At 35.0% G+C, this 16,903-nt stretch overlaps 1 protein-coding gene across 1 annotated transcript; it reads left to right on the top strand.

Annotated features, from left to right (window-relative positions):
- The first annotated feature begins 8,042 nt into the window (after positions 1 to 8,042).
- Positions 8,043 to 16,134, top strand: LOC113067843 (monocyte to macrophage differentiation factor-like). The gene is made up of 7 exons (XM_026240332.1): positions 8,043 to 8,354; positions 10,030 to 10,111; positions 10,223 to 10,383; positions 10,963 to 11,037; positions 11,273 to 11,374; positions 13,015 to 13,084; positions 15,147 to 16,134. The coding sequence occupies exons 1-7, from the start codon at positions 8,329 to 8,331 to the stop codon at positions 15,348 to 15,350; spliced, it is 720 nt and encodes a 239-aa protein (XP_026096117.1). The 5' UTR covers positions 8,043 to 8,328; the 3' UTR covers positions 15,351 to 16,134.
- Positions 16,135 to 16,903: the final 769 nt, after the last annotated feature.

The raw sequence follows: 16,903 nt of genomic DNA, 5'->3' as shown, positions 1-16,903 counted from the left end.
ATAATTTGGACGATAAAGAAATTGCTAACAATAGTATAATAGAGCATGTTTTATGTTTTTAGGCGTTTAGATGCAGAAATGGACAAATCAAATGTAAAATAAAATGTAATTGATTAAATTAAATATAAATTCATTCTTGTTAGAGCAAAATAATAAATAAATACGTACACACATTAAAAAAGCAGCCAAGATGAATGAATTTCATTTTTTATATAGATTAAAATTGAAGACAGAAGCAGCTGGTATATGCGGTCACTTAATATTCAAATCCACTTCAGATATATTTCTTAACAGTTTATGTTCACGTGGCTGTTTTCGTTTATAGTCACCAAGCTATTATGTGTTTTGAAATAATCTTGTCCGTTATGTGTTCGTTCGTACGACGAAAGGCAGAATCCTGCAGCTCGAGAGATATATGTTATTCTGCCAGTCGCGATTTCAAATAGTCTTGCGCATTTAAACGGGTCACAAACACCTGCATTTAGCTCTTGTTGTGTTACAATGGGTTTATTGTGTGCATTTGTGGTAATATTTTATTCAAAAAAGCTCTTAAACAAGAATAAATTCGTTTGTTTTGAGCTCGACACTGTACGCGCTGATCGGAGGCGGTGATTTCAGATAGGCAGCCACAAATATTTCATTTTCACACAAACAGTTCAAAAACATCTGAATTTAGCTCTTGGTGTGTTCTAATTGGTGAATTGTGTGATATCGCTGCAATATTTTATTTGTAAAAGCTATAAAACAAGAATAAACTAGTTTTTTCTGAGCTCGTCATTCCACACGCTCGTGCTCAGAGCGGTGATTCATCTCTCGTGTTTCTCACGTATCACTGACTAGACATCAATTATTAATGAGCCCTGACCCTGTAGTAATCATACATGTTGGTTTAGCTTGTCAGTGTGAATTAAATCCAAGTATTTATTTGTATTTTAACCGATTTAAAAGTGAAACTAAAAGAGAGTCTCCTCCCTTTTTGAGATGCCTTTTTTTAGTCCAGGAATTAAACCTGTAGGGGCGCTATTTCTCTCAGACAATGGAAGTCTAAGCACACACACTCAAACAGAGGGACAGAGTGAGATGAGATGTCTGACAGTTTTTATTAATTTTCTGTTATCCATACAGTGTTGTAAAGTCATGAAACTATGCATATTTCCTCAGAATGACTTTTTTTCTTTATGACAAAAGGTTTTGAAGTGTTTGGAATTAAAAAATGCAGGAAAATTAATAATTCCATTTTTACTGTCATTTAAAAAAATCACCACGACAAAACCGTTCAAGCTATCCAAAATCCATTGGCAATTTAAGTTGTTTAAAATGTTTTGGCATCATGTAGACAAAGTTTGGTGTGTATAGTGTTACTCTCCTCAAATATTTATGAGTTCTGTGTTTGTTTATTTTATTTATTTTATTTTTTATTTTACATTTTTTTAGGAAGATTACAGCCTTTAATCTCCTCAAAATAAATGTGCATATAAACCATGAACAATTAAATTATAGCTGTATTTATAAAATGCTTACTAAAATATTAATTTTGGGAGAAGGCTATATAAAGCATGAACTGACTATTTACTAATGCTTAGCTAAGAATTGCAGCTATTATGAAGTGTTACCAATGCATTTACTAATGTTAACAATTGAGACATTATTTTAAAGTGTTACCAAATCCTTAAATAATTTAAAAGTGTTTTGTTATGATTTCATTAACCTATAAGCATTTTTGAAATAGTTCTGCTTGCATTACAGCTTAGTCTTCATCTGTGAGCTGAACAGTTTTACTGTTACATCCTTGAGATTATGTAAATTCAAATAAATGTCATGTCACAGGGTGTCAGAGGTCAGTATCAAATGAGTTTGAAATTATTATTTGCAGCACAAATAAGGTTTTTTAGGATTTTTTTTAATCCCTGAAACTGTCAGAAAAGGATAAGGCCTAAGATATTTCTTAAGCTGTAATGAAAACAGCACAATTAGCAACAACAACAAAAAAATAACAATTTAAAAAACAGTTTTTTTTTTTTTCTGGTGATTAAAGAGATGTTTAAGTCTCTCTCTCTCTCTCTCCCTCTCTCTGTTTGTCTGCCACTCAGCTCACACCCCTCCCCCACTCACACTCACACACACACACAGTCAGCCCTCATACATTCCTCAAACAGAGTGACAGAGTGAGATCAGATGTCTGACAGTTTTTTAATTTTCTTTTAATCATACAGCGCTGTAAAGTCATGAAACTATGCATATTTCCTCAGAATCACTGGTTTTCTAAATGAAAAATGTTTTTTAAAGGTTTGGAAGCTGCAATTTAAAAATAGAAGACGATTAATGTTTCACTTTTTACTGTCATTTCAAAAAATCACCACGACAAAACCGTTCAAGCTAACCAAAATCTGTTCGCAATTTAAGTTCCTCGATGTTTTTTCTTAATGTAGACAAAGTTTTGTGTGTATAGTGTACTTCCCCTGTGAGGAGTATTCATTAATTTTACAACTGTAAAATCTCAAAAATACACATTCAAATCAAAATAGTCGACTTCCTGTTGATCGTAGCTTATGACTGTGAATTAGAAAGTTGTCCGTCTTGATAAGAACAATTTATGTACCAAGTTTGGTGTCTGTAGCTAAAACTAACCCCCCCACTTTTGACAAAAGGTGGCGCTATAGAGTGCCTCTTCCACGCCCTTTTCAAAGCTTTTGCCATGGTTTAGCTATCTTTAATACTGATATCTGTTTCGAGTTTCATGTAAATCTGAGCTTGTTGTCTGCCTAAAAATCACCAGAACAGAACATTCAAGTTTGACACGTTGCCATGGCAACACTATATTAGCTATCAATATCCCCACAACAGATTTTCTTCGGCCGTATTTTGTCATTATTCTGATGAAGTTTGAAGCAAATCGAGTAAAAATAAGATGCTGAATTCAAAGAGTTTTGAAAATGATTCACTTCCTGCTGCCAGTTGGTGGGGCTATAACTTTGACTCCTAATAGTCACATATATACGATCGGTATCATACAACGAACAAACAAATTAAGTTTGATCAAATTCAGGAAATGTATGTGGATGTTATTAGACATTTCCTGTTTCTCATTTCTCGCCATAATTTCAACGCCTCGCCACGGGCAAACCGTTCGAGATATCAAAAATCTCTTCGCAATTTAGCATCCCCAATGTCTTGAGATCGTGTTCACCGAGTTTTGTGGTGAACGGATGGAGTTCCTCAGAGGAGTATATCAAATTCCAGAGCATGTGTTTTTCATAAAACCCTAAATAGCCAACTTCCTGTTGGGCGGAGCTTATGACATGCAGTGTGAAAGTTGTTTGGTTTGATGAGTTATATATATGTACCAAGTTTCATATGTATACGTGCAAGTATGCATGATATATGGCCCTCAGTACTACAGGGGGCGCTGTAGAGCCCCTGTGCCACGCCCGTGTATCAGACTCTGCCCGGCCCTAATGGCCGCAGGTTCCAAGGTGTGTGCCAATTTTCAAGAGTTTTTGAGTATGTTAAGGACCCCAAAAGCCCCCGAAACCTTGGAAAAAAATTAGAAGAATAAAGAAAAAAAAAAAAAAAAAAAATAATCCTAAGGAAAACAATAGGGCTCTCGCCCTCCAGGCTTGAGCCCTAATAATAATAAACGGAGCAATTCCAATAGGGTCCTCACACCATCGGTGCTCGGGCCCTAATAATAATAATAATAATAATAATAATAATAATAATAATAAACGGAGCAATTCCAAGAGGGTCCTCACACCATCGGTGCTCGGGCCCTAATAATAATAATAATAATAAACGGAGCAATTCCAAGAGGGTCCTCACACCATCGGTGCTCGGGCCCTAATAAAAAACAAAGCAGATACAAGAGGGTCCTCACACCATCGGTGCTCGGGCCCTAATAAAAAAAATGTATACTGAAAGTAATAATGTATGATAAATTCTAATAGAATTCTATCAAAATAAATATTTTCTAATAATATTAATAATAATTTTTTTTTCAGTCGTAAAAATGCACTTTAGAAGTTCAAAGGGTCAGTAAAAAAAAAAATTTTTTTAAGAAATTGTGATTGATATGTAAAAAGTTTTGAAAGAAATATGAAGCAGCACAACTATTTTCAACACTGATAATAATCAGAAATGTTTCTTGAGAAGCAACTCAACATATCAGTATGATTTCTGAAGATCATGTGACACTGAAGACTGAAGTAATGATGCTGAAAATACAGCTTTGATCACAGCAATAAATTATAAAAAATAACCGCATAAAAATTGTAAATATTTAATAATAAATTGTAATAATATTTCACTATACCACTTTTATATATATATATATATATATATATATATATATAAATGAAGCCTTGGTGAGCAAAATAAACTTTCTTCAAAAAATTTACAAAATCTTACTGATCCCAAACTTTTGAACAGTAGTGTATTTACTGTTATGGAAACTGTGCATACATTATTTAAACAGAGCATCATAAAAATGCTTGCCAGCTCACAGCGCTGGTGATTAGATAAATTAGATAAAGTTTATCGTTGTCGAACCATCATTAACAAACACACACTCATCTGTTTCAAAGGTTGAGTGACTCATAGTAAATATTTAACATAAAGACAACAGAAGATAGCGTTGTGTCACACTAACACACGAACGAAGAGACACATATACTTTGTTTCATTTCCATTATGAAAATTACTCATCAAGCTATTTAATGGGGTCTTTAAAGGGGTCATATGATGCGATTTCAATTTTTACTTTCTCTTTGGAGTGCTACAAGCTGTTGGTGCATTTAGAAGATCTGTAAAGTTGCAAAGACTAAAGTCTCAAATCCGAAGAGATATTCATTATTTTATAACATCATTTGACCCCTTTAATGAAGACCCTTCTGAAATACAAACTTTTAGCATTAGCTCTGTTAGCTAGAAAAGCTAAGAGCAAGAGAACAACATATCTGACATCTCCACTGGGATAAACGCATGCATCCAGGACAAATTTCCGTAACAGAAACATGGCCAGGGGAGCAGGTTTGATCCGGGCCGGTCCTGAGAGGCTCTGTGAGGAGACAGACAGAGAGGATTCTGGGAGCTCGGCGCTGTGTCTGGGGCAGGGTGTTTGTCCCTGCTCTCTGGGATATTATTTCAGCTTTCTCCTCTCAGGTGGACCATTTTGTTACGTCACCGCGGTTCCTACTCTCTTACAGTCCATGAAAGAGTAATGAGAGATGTTTCCCTCTGGGAAAAACTATCTGGGTGTAATTTCATTTTCAAATCCCTCCAGACTTTTACCTTGAGACAAAGTGAAAATGTTGTTCGTTTGGCGACCTGGATCTATGGATGGTCTTTTTATAATGAAAACATTAGGCTAGCCTAGGTTACCGTTAGCATTTCAGTTGATCTATGATTTTAACTGGAATATATTACATATTTTGGGTGTGTGTTTGGGTACATGGGGGTAAGTGATTAGGGACAAAATTTCTCTTTTCGGGTTGGAGTATCCCTTAAATGTTTTCAGATTGAACAGAAGATTTGACTGTTGAGAAATACGTCATGAAAGATTACAAGAAGGAAGAGAAGGATCAGCTTTCCTGTTAGTGTCTTAGTGTAATTCCCCAGTTTATTTAGCCCTCTCAGCTTCCTCTTGCTGTACTGCACTCTCTCTAGCAACAAGAGTTAGCTGGTTTCTGAGAGCTGGGCTGCGTTGAGAGTGCAAATCATTGCGATATCCAAGAAGGATCTTAAGGACCTTATCTTGGTTATCATGCATTTATCTGAGACTGAAGCACATAATGTCAATCCGCTCTAAAAGCAGTTGGGTTGGTGCCATTTAAACTCATATTGCACTCTATCTTGTCCTGCAAATAAAAATCACAGGTCCTGTGATGGTTTTATAGGACTTATTAAAAAAAAAAACAATTTCTGCAATGTTTTTTGGTTTGTTTTATTATTTGGTGCATGTGGTTGCACTTCTCAGTTCTATTTCTGGTGCACTGTGGGATGCAACAGCTAAACAAGAACCAACCCTTGTGAGGAAGTGATTTAAGCCTCCGTCTGAATGGTGTAAAGGTCAAGAACATTTGCTCATAATCCCATTAAATCGTGAAAATGCTGTAACCTGTGTTCATTTTTTGATTCTTCTTTGTTATACAAATGCTAAGAAGAATTCAATGATTTTAATGTTATGAAGACGTGTGTGTGTGTATGTGTAAAGACCTCTAACACTAGCTTGCTCTGTTCTTTTTCTATTCTATTGGTTTTTCTTTTTATTTATTATATTATTTAAAATCCCATGCTACGTGTACTGTGTTTAAGCTAACTGAGACTTGTTATAGCACTTATCATTGCTCTTTTTGTTGTTTTTGATTGCTTCCACTGTCCTCATTTGTACGTCGCTTTGGATAAAAGCGTCAGCTAAATGAATAAATGTAAATTTAAATGTAATGTTACACACATTATTTTAGTAACACTGATAGATCGTTCATTCAAAGTTAACTGGTCTTAAATAATATTCTCAAAATGTTAGCACATAAATGTTGTTCATTGAATGTATTTTTTTCCACCTTCTGAAACAGTTTAGTTGGACATTAATCTAAAATGTTTTAAACTTTACAACTTATTAGTTTTAGATGGTTCAGAGAACATTTATGTTTGCAAAATCCTAAACAGAACAGTCCCTTAATGATTTCGCTATAGATTCACATAAACAAGAATGCACGTTTTCTTTAAAAATGTAAAGAAATTTCCAATTTCCAGTGTTGAATGTTCCAGCTTAGACCTAATGTTTTCATAACTTGATGCGAACATAAGTGAAATGTTCTTAGAACATTTTTTTTCTTAGCTCGGTACGGTACTTTGTAATAAGATGACCTGGCAAAAAGTCTGAGACTATTAGACCTACAGTCAGAAAGCTAAACCCGTCTGTAGTGCAGTTAATAGATCTTGTTATTGTCAACACTATACTGAATGAGTACCATATTTTTTTATTCAACAAAGTATTTGAGTTTTATATAAGGAGAACAATATTTTATTCTTGCACCAATGAAAAACCAATTGACAGTTTCTCTGAAAACAAGAAACATTCAGTAAAACTCTCAAAACAAGAACATTTCTTTTCTTTTCTCAGTGATGCTTGGATGTTTTTTCCTGGAAAACAAGTCAAAATGTAGGGACACACGACACAGACGTCTTCTCAATTCAGTTAACAGCCTTACATAAATGTTGGGTGACATCTAATGCCATTGGTGCTGGTTTATGTAATGTTTCTTCTGGTCACAGAGTCCAGAAGCCATGGTGGCTCTTCACCCAAACACGCTGTTTCACATTCATATTGTGCAAGTTTGCCTTCAGCAGAGTTGCAACATGCAGGTCGGGACACATTTAATGCGTAAGTGTATGTGTGTTCATACACAGAAGAAGGTGCCAGTCCAACCGGACGAATATTCCTGCATCCTGAGGGAAATCTCAGTACAAAACACGAGCACAAGTGCACAATTAGCTACACAACAACACTTTGATGGTATCAGAAAAATATCACATGATACAGATAAGGGCAGCAGCAGTAGGCTATCACCTGGTAAAACCACGTACTTTGGAAATGTATGAACACATTTCCATATAACATGGTATTTACATGTATCTCCATGGTATTTGAAATACCTGAAAGTATAATTTGACACCAAAGCTGTAAAAGATTACATTATGCATATACCACGGTATTTAAATATTGCTCCGAGGTCATTTAAAGATTGTGCAAGTCCAAAAGCATGGTAGATTTTATTTTTAGAAATTAGGAAATGAGTAGTGTGTTGCTCATGGCATTAGGTTTAGGTTACTGTAACACAATCGTCCTTTTCGGTGTCACTTTTGATAAGGACACGATTCAAACAGGTATGGCAACTCTCTCGCCACCATAAGCCCCGCCCTCTATTCTTGCGTCAAACAAAGCGATATCATTCCTGCTGATGATTGGTCGAACGCATCGAGCGGCTCACGCCGATCGCGCTCCCATTGGCGGAAGGACCCGTCAATCATGTGTGCCTAAAAAAATGCTTAAAATGTACGACACCGGCTTTCGATTTGACACAGAAAGAGGGATAAATGCAGAGAAAGAGAGCGGAATCGTACACGAGGTGAAATGATGCGACAAAACGCCGTTTTATGAATGATTTGGGGTGTATTCGAGCAGTTATGGTGCCACGGACGCGTTTCGTTTCGATCTGGGATTGATTTTTGTGAATGGAGATTTCGTCGTAGGCCACGGACATCTGAATCAATTTCATTATCTGATTGATTTACTGATCTCAGATCTGTTTTTATTTGAGATTTCGCGAGATGAAGAGAGTTAATAGTTTCCAGAGGTGAGTACTGATCAGTTAACGGGTTCGACTACGTGCTTTTCTGATTATTAATGCATCTCTGTTGTTGCTTGTTATGTGTACTTTGTTCATTTATGCAGTCTGTTCAGAAATCAGATATTGAATGGATCATGCATCTTCAAGCTGTATCCAGAGAGCAGATCGTGCATGTTTATTGATTCTGTGCTGTTCTGAGATCAGACCGTTCACTGACATACAGACACATCCTGATGTGATGCTTTTGTTTTAATGCATGATGTTTATTAATGTATTCAGTTCATGCATGGAAAGCAGGGTGTTTTTTTTTACTGACTGTATATTCTGTATTAAGAGATCAGACTGTATTTATTGTGGTCTGAACATGTATTTTACAGTTCAAATCAAGCCAATAAGGTTTTTTATTGATTTTCTATTTGGAGATAAGACCATGCATAGATTACAGATTATGTGTTTTTGTTGACTGTATATTGCATAATCACAGATCAGACTATAAACTCTATTCTTGATGCAGAAATCGGACCACAAACATGCTTTATTTATGAATCAGAACACACATTGAGTTTAAAGCATGCTCTGTGGTCTGATCAGGCCAGTAAAAATGCACTGTTTAGAGATGAGACGTTGCATTGACATAAGATTGTCTCCATATTCTCTACACTGACTCTTCGACTCGTTTCTGCAGTCTGATTGTGGTTTTCTGCTCTCCAAGCATCAGCAGTGTCAGAATTGGTCCGCATGGGTGTAGGGACGCAGGGAGCGGGGAATGCAGCATGGATACGGATGCGTGTGTGTTTTTAATGAGCATGCACCACTGCATCACACACCACAATGTTTGACATCACTGCTGCATCCTTGAGGAGTTTCCGACTTAAACAAACAAACAAACAAACAAAGACCTGAGAAAACAGAACATGTGCATGAGTCACACTGCAGATTATGAGGCTAATGGCCATTTACTGATGGGGTGAAAGATATGAGAGAAAAAGAAAAGTCACAGGGTGTTGTCTATGCACAAAAAAAAAAAAAAACAACAACAACACATCATGCATATGTTTGAAATAAAATATATGAATCTAATATATATATATATATATATATATATATATATATATATATATATATATATATATATATAATTAGATTCATTCAGAAGTATAAACGTCTCTTAGGGTTTAATTGAGTTTCGTTTTTTTATTTTTATTATTTAGAAATGTTGTAGTGTGTATTTTGGAAACATTTGGATGCATTTGTTTTTCATGATGAAAATATTTTGATTGCAAGGCTTTTGCATATACATATATATTTTATAGAAGATTATGTGTGTGTGTATATATATATATATATATATATATATATGTATGTATATATATATAATTTTTTTTTTTTTTTTAGCTACAGTTTTAATATAGTTGTGTCTGTTTTATTATTTTTAAATATGAGTTTATTTTTATTATTTCCTCCGCTTTATTTTAGTTATTTTCAGTTTTGGTAATTTGGGAAACTAACTGGAATATTTACAAAAATTATTATAAAAAAATTTTGTTTCCTTTTCATTATTATTATTATAATTTTTTTAATTTCTAAATAATTTCAGTTAAGGAAAACAACACCTTTTCCGAACATATGTCAGATGAAAGTGGTGTTATTAAATATGAATGCGTGGTTTGTTGTGTTTCAGGTTTATGAACACCCGAGCCGCTGTGAACTGCCGTTACCAGCCCACATGTTACGAGCACGCAGCCAACTGCTACACCCATGCGGTAACGAACATGCATTCCTTCATCAATAGAGTTCAACAGATCCAGCTCAGTGCTTGCCTGGAGTGTCATGTGACTCAGTGCTTTATTTCCTCCTCAAACTCTGGCCTGTAGCTGCTGATTGTGCCGGCGTTCGTGGGCATGGCTCTGTTACACCGGCTGTCTGATGACCGCTGGGAGCGGTTCACGGCCTGGGTGTACGGCATGGGTCTGATCGCTCTGTTCCTCGTCTCCACCGTCTTTCACATCATTTCCTGGAAAAAGAGCCACTTGAGGTATGATCGCACAGCATCACGGTGAAGGACGGTGGGAGTAACAAGCACGTTTAGATGCAAGACTTAATCACCTCAGTTATTGTTTCATGTGGATCACTGCTTAATGATCCATTGCTTAACATTTACACATCCAAGATCCAGGTGAGCTTGTTTCTTCATCAGATTTGGATAAATTTAGCTTTACATCGGTTGTTCAGCAGTGGATCCTCTGCAGTGAATAGGTGCCGTCAGAATGAGAGTCCAAACAGCTGATAAAAACATTTACTGATGGACTGGAGTGGTGTGGATTATTGTGATGTTTTTATCAGCTGTTTGGACTCTCATTCTGACGGCACCCATTCACTACAGAGCATCCTTTGCTGAGCAAGTGATATAACGCTCCATTTCTCCACATGTGATGAAGAAACAAACTCATCTGCATCTTGGATTACCTGAGGGTGAGCACATTTTCAATTAGCTATTCACTAGTTGTGCACTATAATCAACTTTAACATGCATCAGAATCAGATATCTCGGTGCACATGGTACACAAACTCACAGTTCACATGAATATTGTCTCCTGTGTGCTTTATTCCTCAGGACCATGGAGCACTGCTTCCACATGTGTGACAGAGTCGTCATATACTTCTTTATCGCTGCCTCTTATACACCATGGTATGTTTTCTTGAAACACATTTATTGCTTTTGCATTTAGATGCATCTAAAAAAAACAACAACATACTACTAGCTTCATAATTAAATGACCATGTTTTTATGTGTGTGTGTGTGTGTGTGTGTGTGTGTGTTTTTTTTCGTTTGGTCACTGTACTCTGCGGGTGTGAACGATTCAGTGTGTTTCAGCAGTAAAGTGAAGCTTTGTGAGCACTAATGAGGGAGTGTTTTCCCGCAGGCTCAATCTCCGGGAGCTCGGGCCGCTCGCCGCTCACATGCGCTGGTTTGTGTGGCTGATGGCGGCCGCTGGGACCATCTATGTGTTCAACTACCACGAGAAGTATGTTTGACGTCACCACCATGTCTGTAGATGTCAGGGGATGCCAGATGCATGAGATCTTTATTATGCAAAATTGATAATAGACACACAGTTTTCGGTTATATGGTGTTGAATGTGCAATTACATTGGTTGTGATTATTGGTAGAGTATACACAAGTATTTTGCAAGTCCCAGTCATGTAGAGTACAGTGAGGACACGTACAGTTCAATACATAACATTTTAAAATATTACAATTATGCACTTTATTATTTATCAATTATTATTGTTAAAATTAGGAGCAAGATTGATAATCAGTATGCACAAAGTGTTATTGTTTTATTTTAATTTTATTTTTTTGTTTTTTAATGTACAACTTGGCCAGTTGGGATTTATTTAGGGTAGCCACAATTATTTAGCATTTTAAAGTCTCAATGATGTACAGCCACCCAACTGAACACCTATGCATTTTAAATAAACAAAATAGTAAATATTTAATGTTATGATTTGTAGCATTCATAAATTATTAATACAATCATAAATTATTATTGTTATCATTTATATAACATCACCACCAACAACAACTATTATTATTATTATTATTATTATTATTTGTATAACACCACCAACAACAACAATTATTATAATTTATACAACAACAACAACTCTTATTATTATTATTATTATTATTATTATTATTATTATTATTATTTATTTATTTAACAACAATTATTATTATTTGTATAACACCACCAAGAACAACAATTATTATTATAATTTATACAACAACAACTATTATTATTATTATTTATTTATTTAACAACAACAACAACTATTATTATTATTATTATTTGTATAACACCACCACCAACAACAATTATTATTATAATTTATACAACAAAAACTATTATTATTATTTATTTATTTAACAACAACAACAACAATTATTATTTGTATAACACCACCACCAACAACAATTATTATTATAATTTATTAAACAACAACAACTATTGTTATTATTATGTATTTAACAACAACTTATTATTATTATTATTATTTATTTATTTATTTAACATCAATTATTATTATTTGTATTACACCACCAAGAACAACAATTATTATTATAATTTATACAACAAAAACTATTATTATTATTTATTTATTTAACAACAACAACAATTATTATTATTATTATTATTATTATTTGTATAACACCACCACCAACAACAATTATTATTATAATTTATTCAACAACAACAACTATTGTTATTATTATTATTTATTTAACAACAACAACAATTATTATTATTATTATTATTATTATTATTATTATTATCTATATAGAAATAAATATTATTATTTATATAATAATACTAATAATAATACTAATAATAATAATAATAATAAATTATTTACAAAATACTTTAAAGTGTTATTTGCAATATTGGTTTACACATCCTACAAATCTGTATTCAAATATATAGCATTTTTATATATAGCAAGTTTATTGCAGATAAATAATTTCTTAAATCGTATGTGGGTTCAGCACAACAGAAAACATGCACAAAATAGAGGATGAAATAAATGAACAATATTTACCTCTGTAGTAATTCCCCTCGAGTGAGAGAGGTGTGATTGTCATGGTGTGTTTGTGTTTGTGTAGGTATAAGTTAGTGGAGCTGGCCTTCTACCTGACCATGGGCTTCTTTCCTGCGCTGGTGGTGACATCAATGGTGAGTCTATGAGCTCGTCTTAATCTGATCTATGTGCTTCTAAAGGCCAAGCGCTAATTAGCAGACCCCATAATTAACCCGACTATTTAAAGCTGGTGTGGGACGAGTCATTACAGAGGACGGAGAAAGCCTTAACAAAAGCCTTACAAATGACTTCAGAAGTAATTCTGTAATATAGATTTGAAGAAAACTAAATGTTTAGCCACACTGATGTTTTATTGTGAAACAAGAAATTTCCGACCTGCCCTTGAATGTTATTCCCCTGACGGAAATCTGATCACCTTCACCTTTGACCCATATATTATTATATATTTATAGATATACATGTTAGGCTAGTTTAATATAATGCACTTTATAATGTTTTTTTTTTCTTTTCATGTAATCCCAGTCATTTTAATGTATTGTTTATAAAAAAATATATTTTTAATTGTTCTAAAATATGTATTTATTTATTTTTAAAATATTTTTTTCTTGAGTTAATGAAATTATCGAGAATAAAATAAGGTTAATGAGTTAATTATTATTATTATTATTTTGTATAATTTAAATTTTTCTGCTTTATTACCAACAATACTAATATTAAAAATATATTACAATGATACATCCATATGATTCATATATCAATTTTCATTATTATTTATTTATTTATTTATTTTTTCTTTTGACTTCTGGATGAAATATGATCCAGGCATAGTTTGACAGCTTTTGTGAGACTCACCCTTACATACACAGTGTAAATACAGCACATGTGTGCAGTGTGTATTGTGCAATACAGTAAAGACTTGGGTTCGGTGGAGTGAGCAAACCGAGATGCTTTGAAATTCAATCACTATTGATAACCTTTGCGTTGGGTTTGTATGATGTTCGAGTCAGAGACAGCAGCAGATCGGTGTTCATTACATTCAAAATACAGCAAGTGTCTCGTGTACATCATGTTTTCACAGACAGTGACGCCACCTTGTGGTTAGGAGCAGTAGCTACACTTGCTTGAAAAAAATCCAAGGGCACCAATTAAAACTCCCTGCATTCAAAGCTCAACATTTCCTTTGGCTTTTGGATTATTGCAATAAAATAAACTCTGTGACCAACAAAGGTTTATGATTTTGTCTCTTCATTGTGATGGTTTAATGTCCTTAATGACCTCTGTAGTCCCATTTGGACACTTGTTAGCACCTGCCTTTTTCAAGACAAGAGTTTCAGAAAGAAAAATCGCAGGGATCCATCTTGCTAGTGTATTTTTATTTATATATATATATATTTTTTTTTTTTGTAGAATAAAAAATGAGAATATATTGATCTTAACCCCCAGCTTAACCCTAAACTTAACCTGTGTTAACCACAGACCCTGTTTCAGGCAATAAATCAAATAAAAGAACCTGTCTCAGGGTGTTGGCCTCCAAAAATATTTAATTCCTGCAGCACTCTATATGCAACACCATGAAAACATTGTTAAATTACCTTTTACACATATGAAATGAAAATATAGTAGATGACACTCTTAAAAATAAAAGTTATTTTATTGTCATTGATGGTTCTATGTAGAACTTTTTGTTGTAGAATAAAATGTAATTTTTTTTAGAAAATGTAAAAATTCAGATTTAACCTGAACTTAACCTGAGTTTAACCTAAACCTAACCTGAGTTTAACCTGAACCTAACCTGAGTTTAACCTGAGTTTAGCCTGAACCTAACCTGAGTTTAACCTAAACCTAACCTGAGTTTAACCTAAACTTTACCTAAACTTAATCTTAACCTGAATTTAACCCAAACTTAACCTTGAACTTGACACACATGGTTCTATGAAGGACCTTTAACAATATTTCAATTTTCCATGATAAAGGACCTTTTGTGCAGTGTTCCACACTAAGATAAAATGCTTCTTTTAGGAACTGACCACTGAAAGGTTCTTTGTGGAACCAAATATGGTTATTCTGTGGCATCAGTGTTCTTTTTTGGAACCTTTTAGTTTTATGGATTTTTACCTGGTTGTCAAACATGTCATAGCACACCTTTATTTGCTGATTTTCATGTCAGTAACTGTGTCTGGTTCTGGTTTTGATCAGAGTAACACAGACGGGCTGTACGAGCTGGCGTTCGGAGGTGTGGTCTACTGCCTGGGTGTCGTCTTCTTCAAATCAGACGGTGTGATACCGTTCGCTCACGCCATCTGGCACGTGTTCGTGGCTCTTGCTGCTGCCATCCATTACTACGCCATCTGGAAGTACCTGTACCGCAGTTCCTCGCTGGAGGACATCAGGGATGCTTGAGCCTCCTCCTCCATCACCAAAACATCACAACACCAACGGTTACCAGTACGACCATGCAATGTTTACGGTTTTCTATCCAACTGGGATCAGTGAAGTGTGTGTGTGTGTGTGTCACAGTACTGGATGCACATTTACCACAGTTGCAACAAGACGGCAATGGTTGTGTTTTTCCATTTTCATCAGTATTATGTAAATACATTCCACTAAAAGCAGATGAATTGTGATTCTTTTTGATATTTAATTATGTTTCCGTGCATTCAGTCTCACACACACACACACACACACACACTCAGTAGCAGTTTCTTATCATCTGTAGTGAATTACTTTACTTGTGTGACTTTCTGTATCAAATCTGCATTTTTGCATCTCAACTAACTGGGTTTTTACTTCAAACGTACGGCTAGTTGTTTTCTACAAAGCGCTGGGGGTTTTCTACCCTCCTTCCCCTGAGTTTCTGCTCTTTCAGCAGGATTTGAAAGCGTTGCACAGAGCTTTTTTTTCTATGCGGCACTTTTCTAACAGGAAGAACCACTTCTCTTTGATACTCCAGTTGTAGGCTGATGGCAGATAGAAACGATGTTGAATGCTTCTCTGCACAACCAGGTTTATGGGATGTTTTATCTCACCGCCTCAACCACCTTAAAGACACTTTGTGAAGTTTCTGAAAGTTGGCACAATATTTGATGGGTTTGTGATTAAGAAGTGTTGGCCAATGACATGTGAATGACATCCTGGAATAACATCCTGTTTCTGTTGTGATGAATCTGACAAAAATGGCTCATATTTCACCCCAAAATCTTGAAACTTTGAATTGCAAAAAGAAAAGTAGTTTAATCTGTAAAATTGCATTGCAAGAAACTAAAGCATACTGATTTGACGTGAAATATGACTCTACAATGTTTTCTACAGATTAATGAGATGTACTTCGATATCGACCGTGCAATATGTGCAAACTAAACGTTTCTGAACTAATGCTCTCTGTCTGCCATGATATCTCTTGCTAAACGGTGGCAGCATTCGCTCCTCTTCCCATCATGCACATGACGACCTGACAGCAGCAGGATCATCTTTCATCATTCCCTGGTTTCTGTCGTGTTTCTGCGATGCGACACTGTGAATGCGTTCGGCTTGGATCGCAGTTTGACTGGGCAGTTCTGTTGCAGCACTGATCTGAAAGCGATTCAGGAAACTACGCAGCTTCTCGCTAGTGAAGTGTTTTTCACACAAAGGCTGAAGCTCTTGTTTTGTAATATTTTCACTGTGCTGGTCTATGAACATCTTCTCGTGTTGTGTCGGAATATCCATAATTACTTGTTCATCCTGTAATGATGTTAAAGTGAAAGCCTTTTTTTCTTCATATGCTGTTTGATCATTTTTGCAGAGTTTGAATATGATTTGGGGATGTTTGATGAGATGTGTTAGGACTGCATGAACGGAGTCATTTTGACCACCTCTTCTTCTCTGGGACAGACTTTTGTAAAAATCTTTCTACATCCTGTTTTGGCACATAATTCTGCTCTGGCCTTCTCAAAACCAACCACAAAACCTCTTCT

Source organism: Carassius auratus, linkage group LG28B (assembly GCF_003368295.1).
Source record: "Carassius auratus strain Wakin linkage group LG28B, ASM336829v1, whole genome shotgun sequence".
In the NCBI taxonomy this organism is placed as follows: Eukaryota; Metazoa; Chordata; class Actinopteri; order Cypriniformes; family Cyprinidae; genus Carassius; species Carassius auratus.
Note: the sequence above shows the minus strand (reverse complement) of the source record. Positions and strands in the feature narration are given on the sequence as shown.

Excerpts from the sequence above, each read along its gene's own strand:
- LOC113067843 (XM_026240332.1), top strand. The coding sequence starts at position 8,329 with ATGAAGAGAGTTAATAGTTTCCAGAG. Across the intron at positions 10,384-10,962 it reads TGGAAAAAGAGCCACTTGAG|GACCATGGAGCACTGCTTCC; the intron begins GTATGATCGCAC and ends TTTATTCCTCAG. Across the intron at positions 11,038-11,272 it reads GCTGCCTCTTATACACCATG|GCTCAATCTCCGGGAGCTCG; the intron begins GTATGTTTTCTT and ends GTTTTCCCGCAG.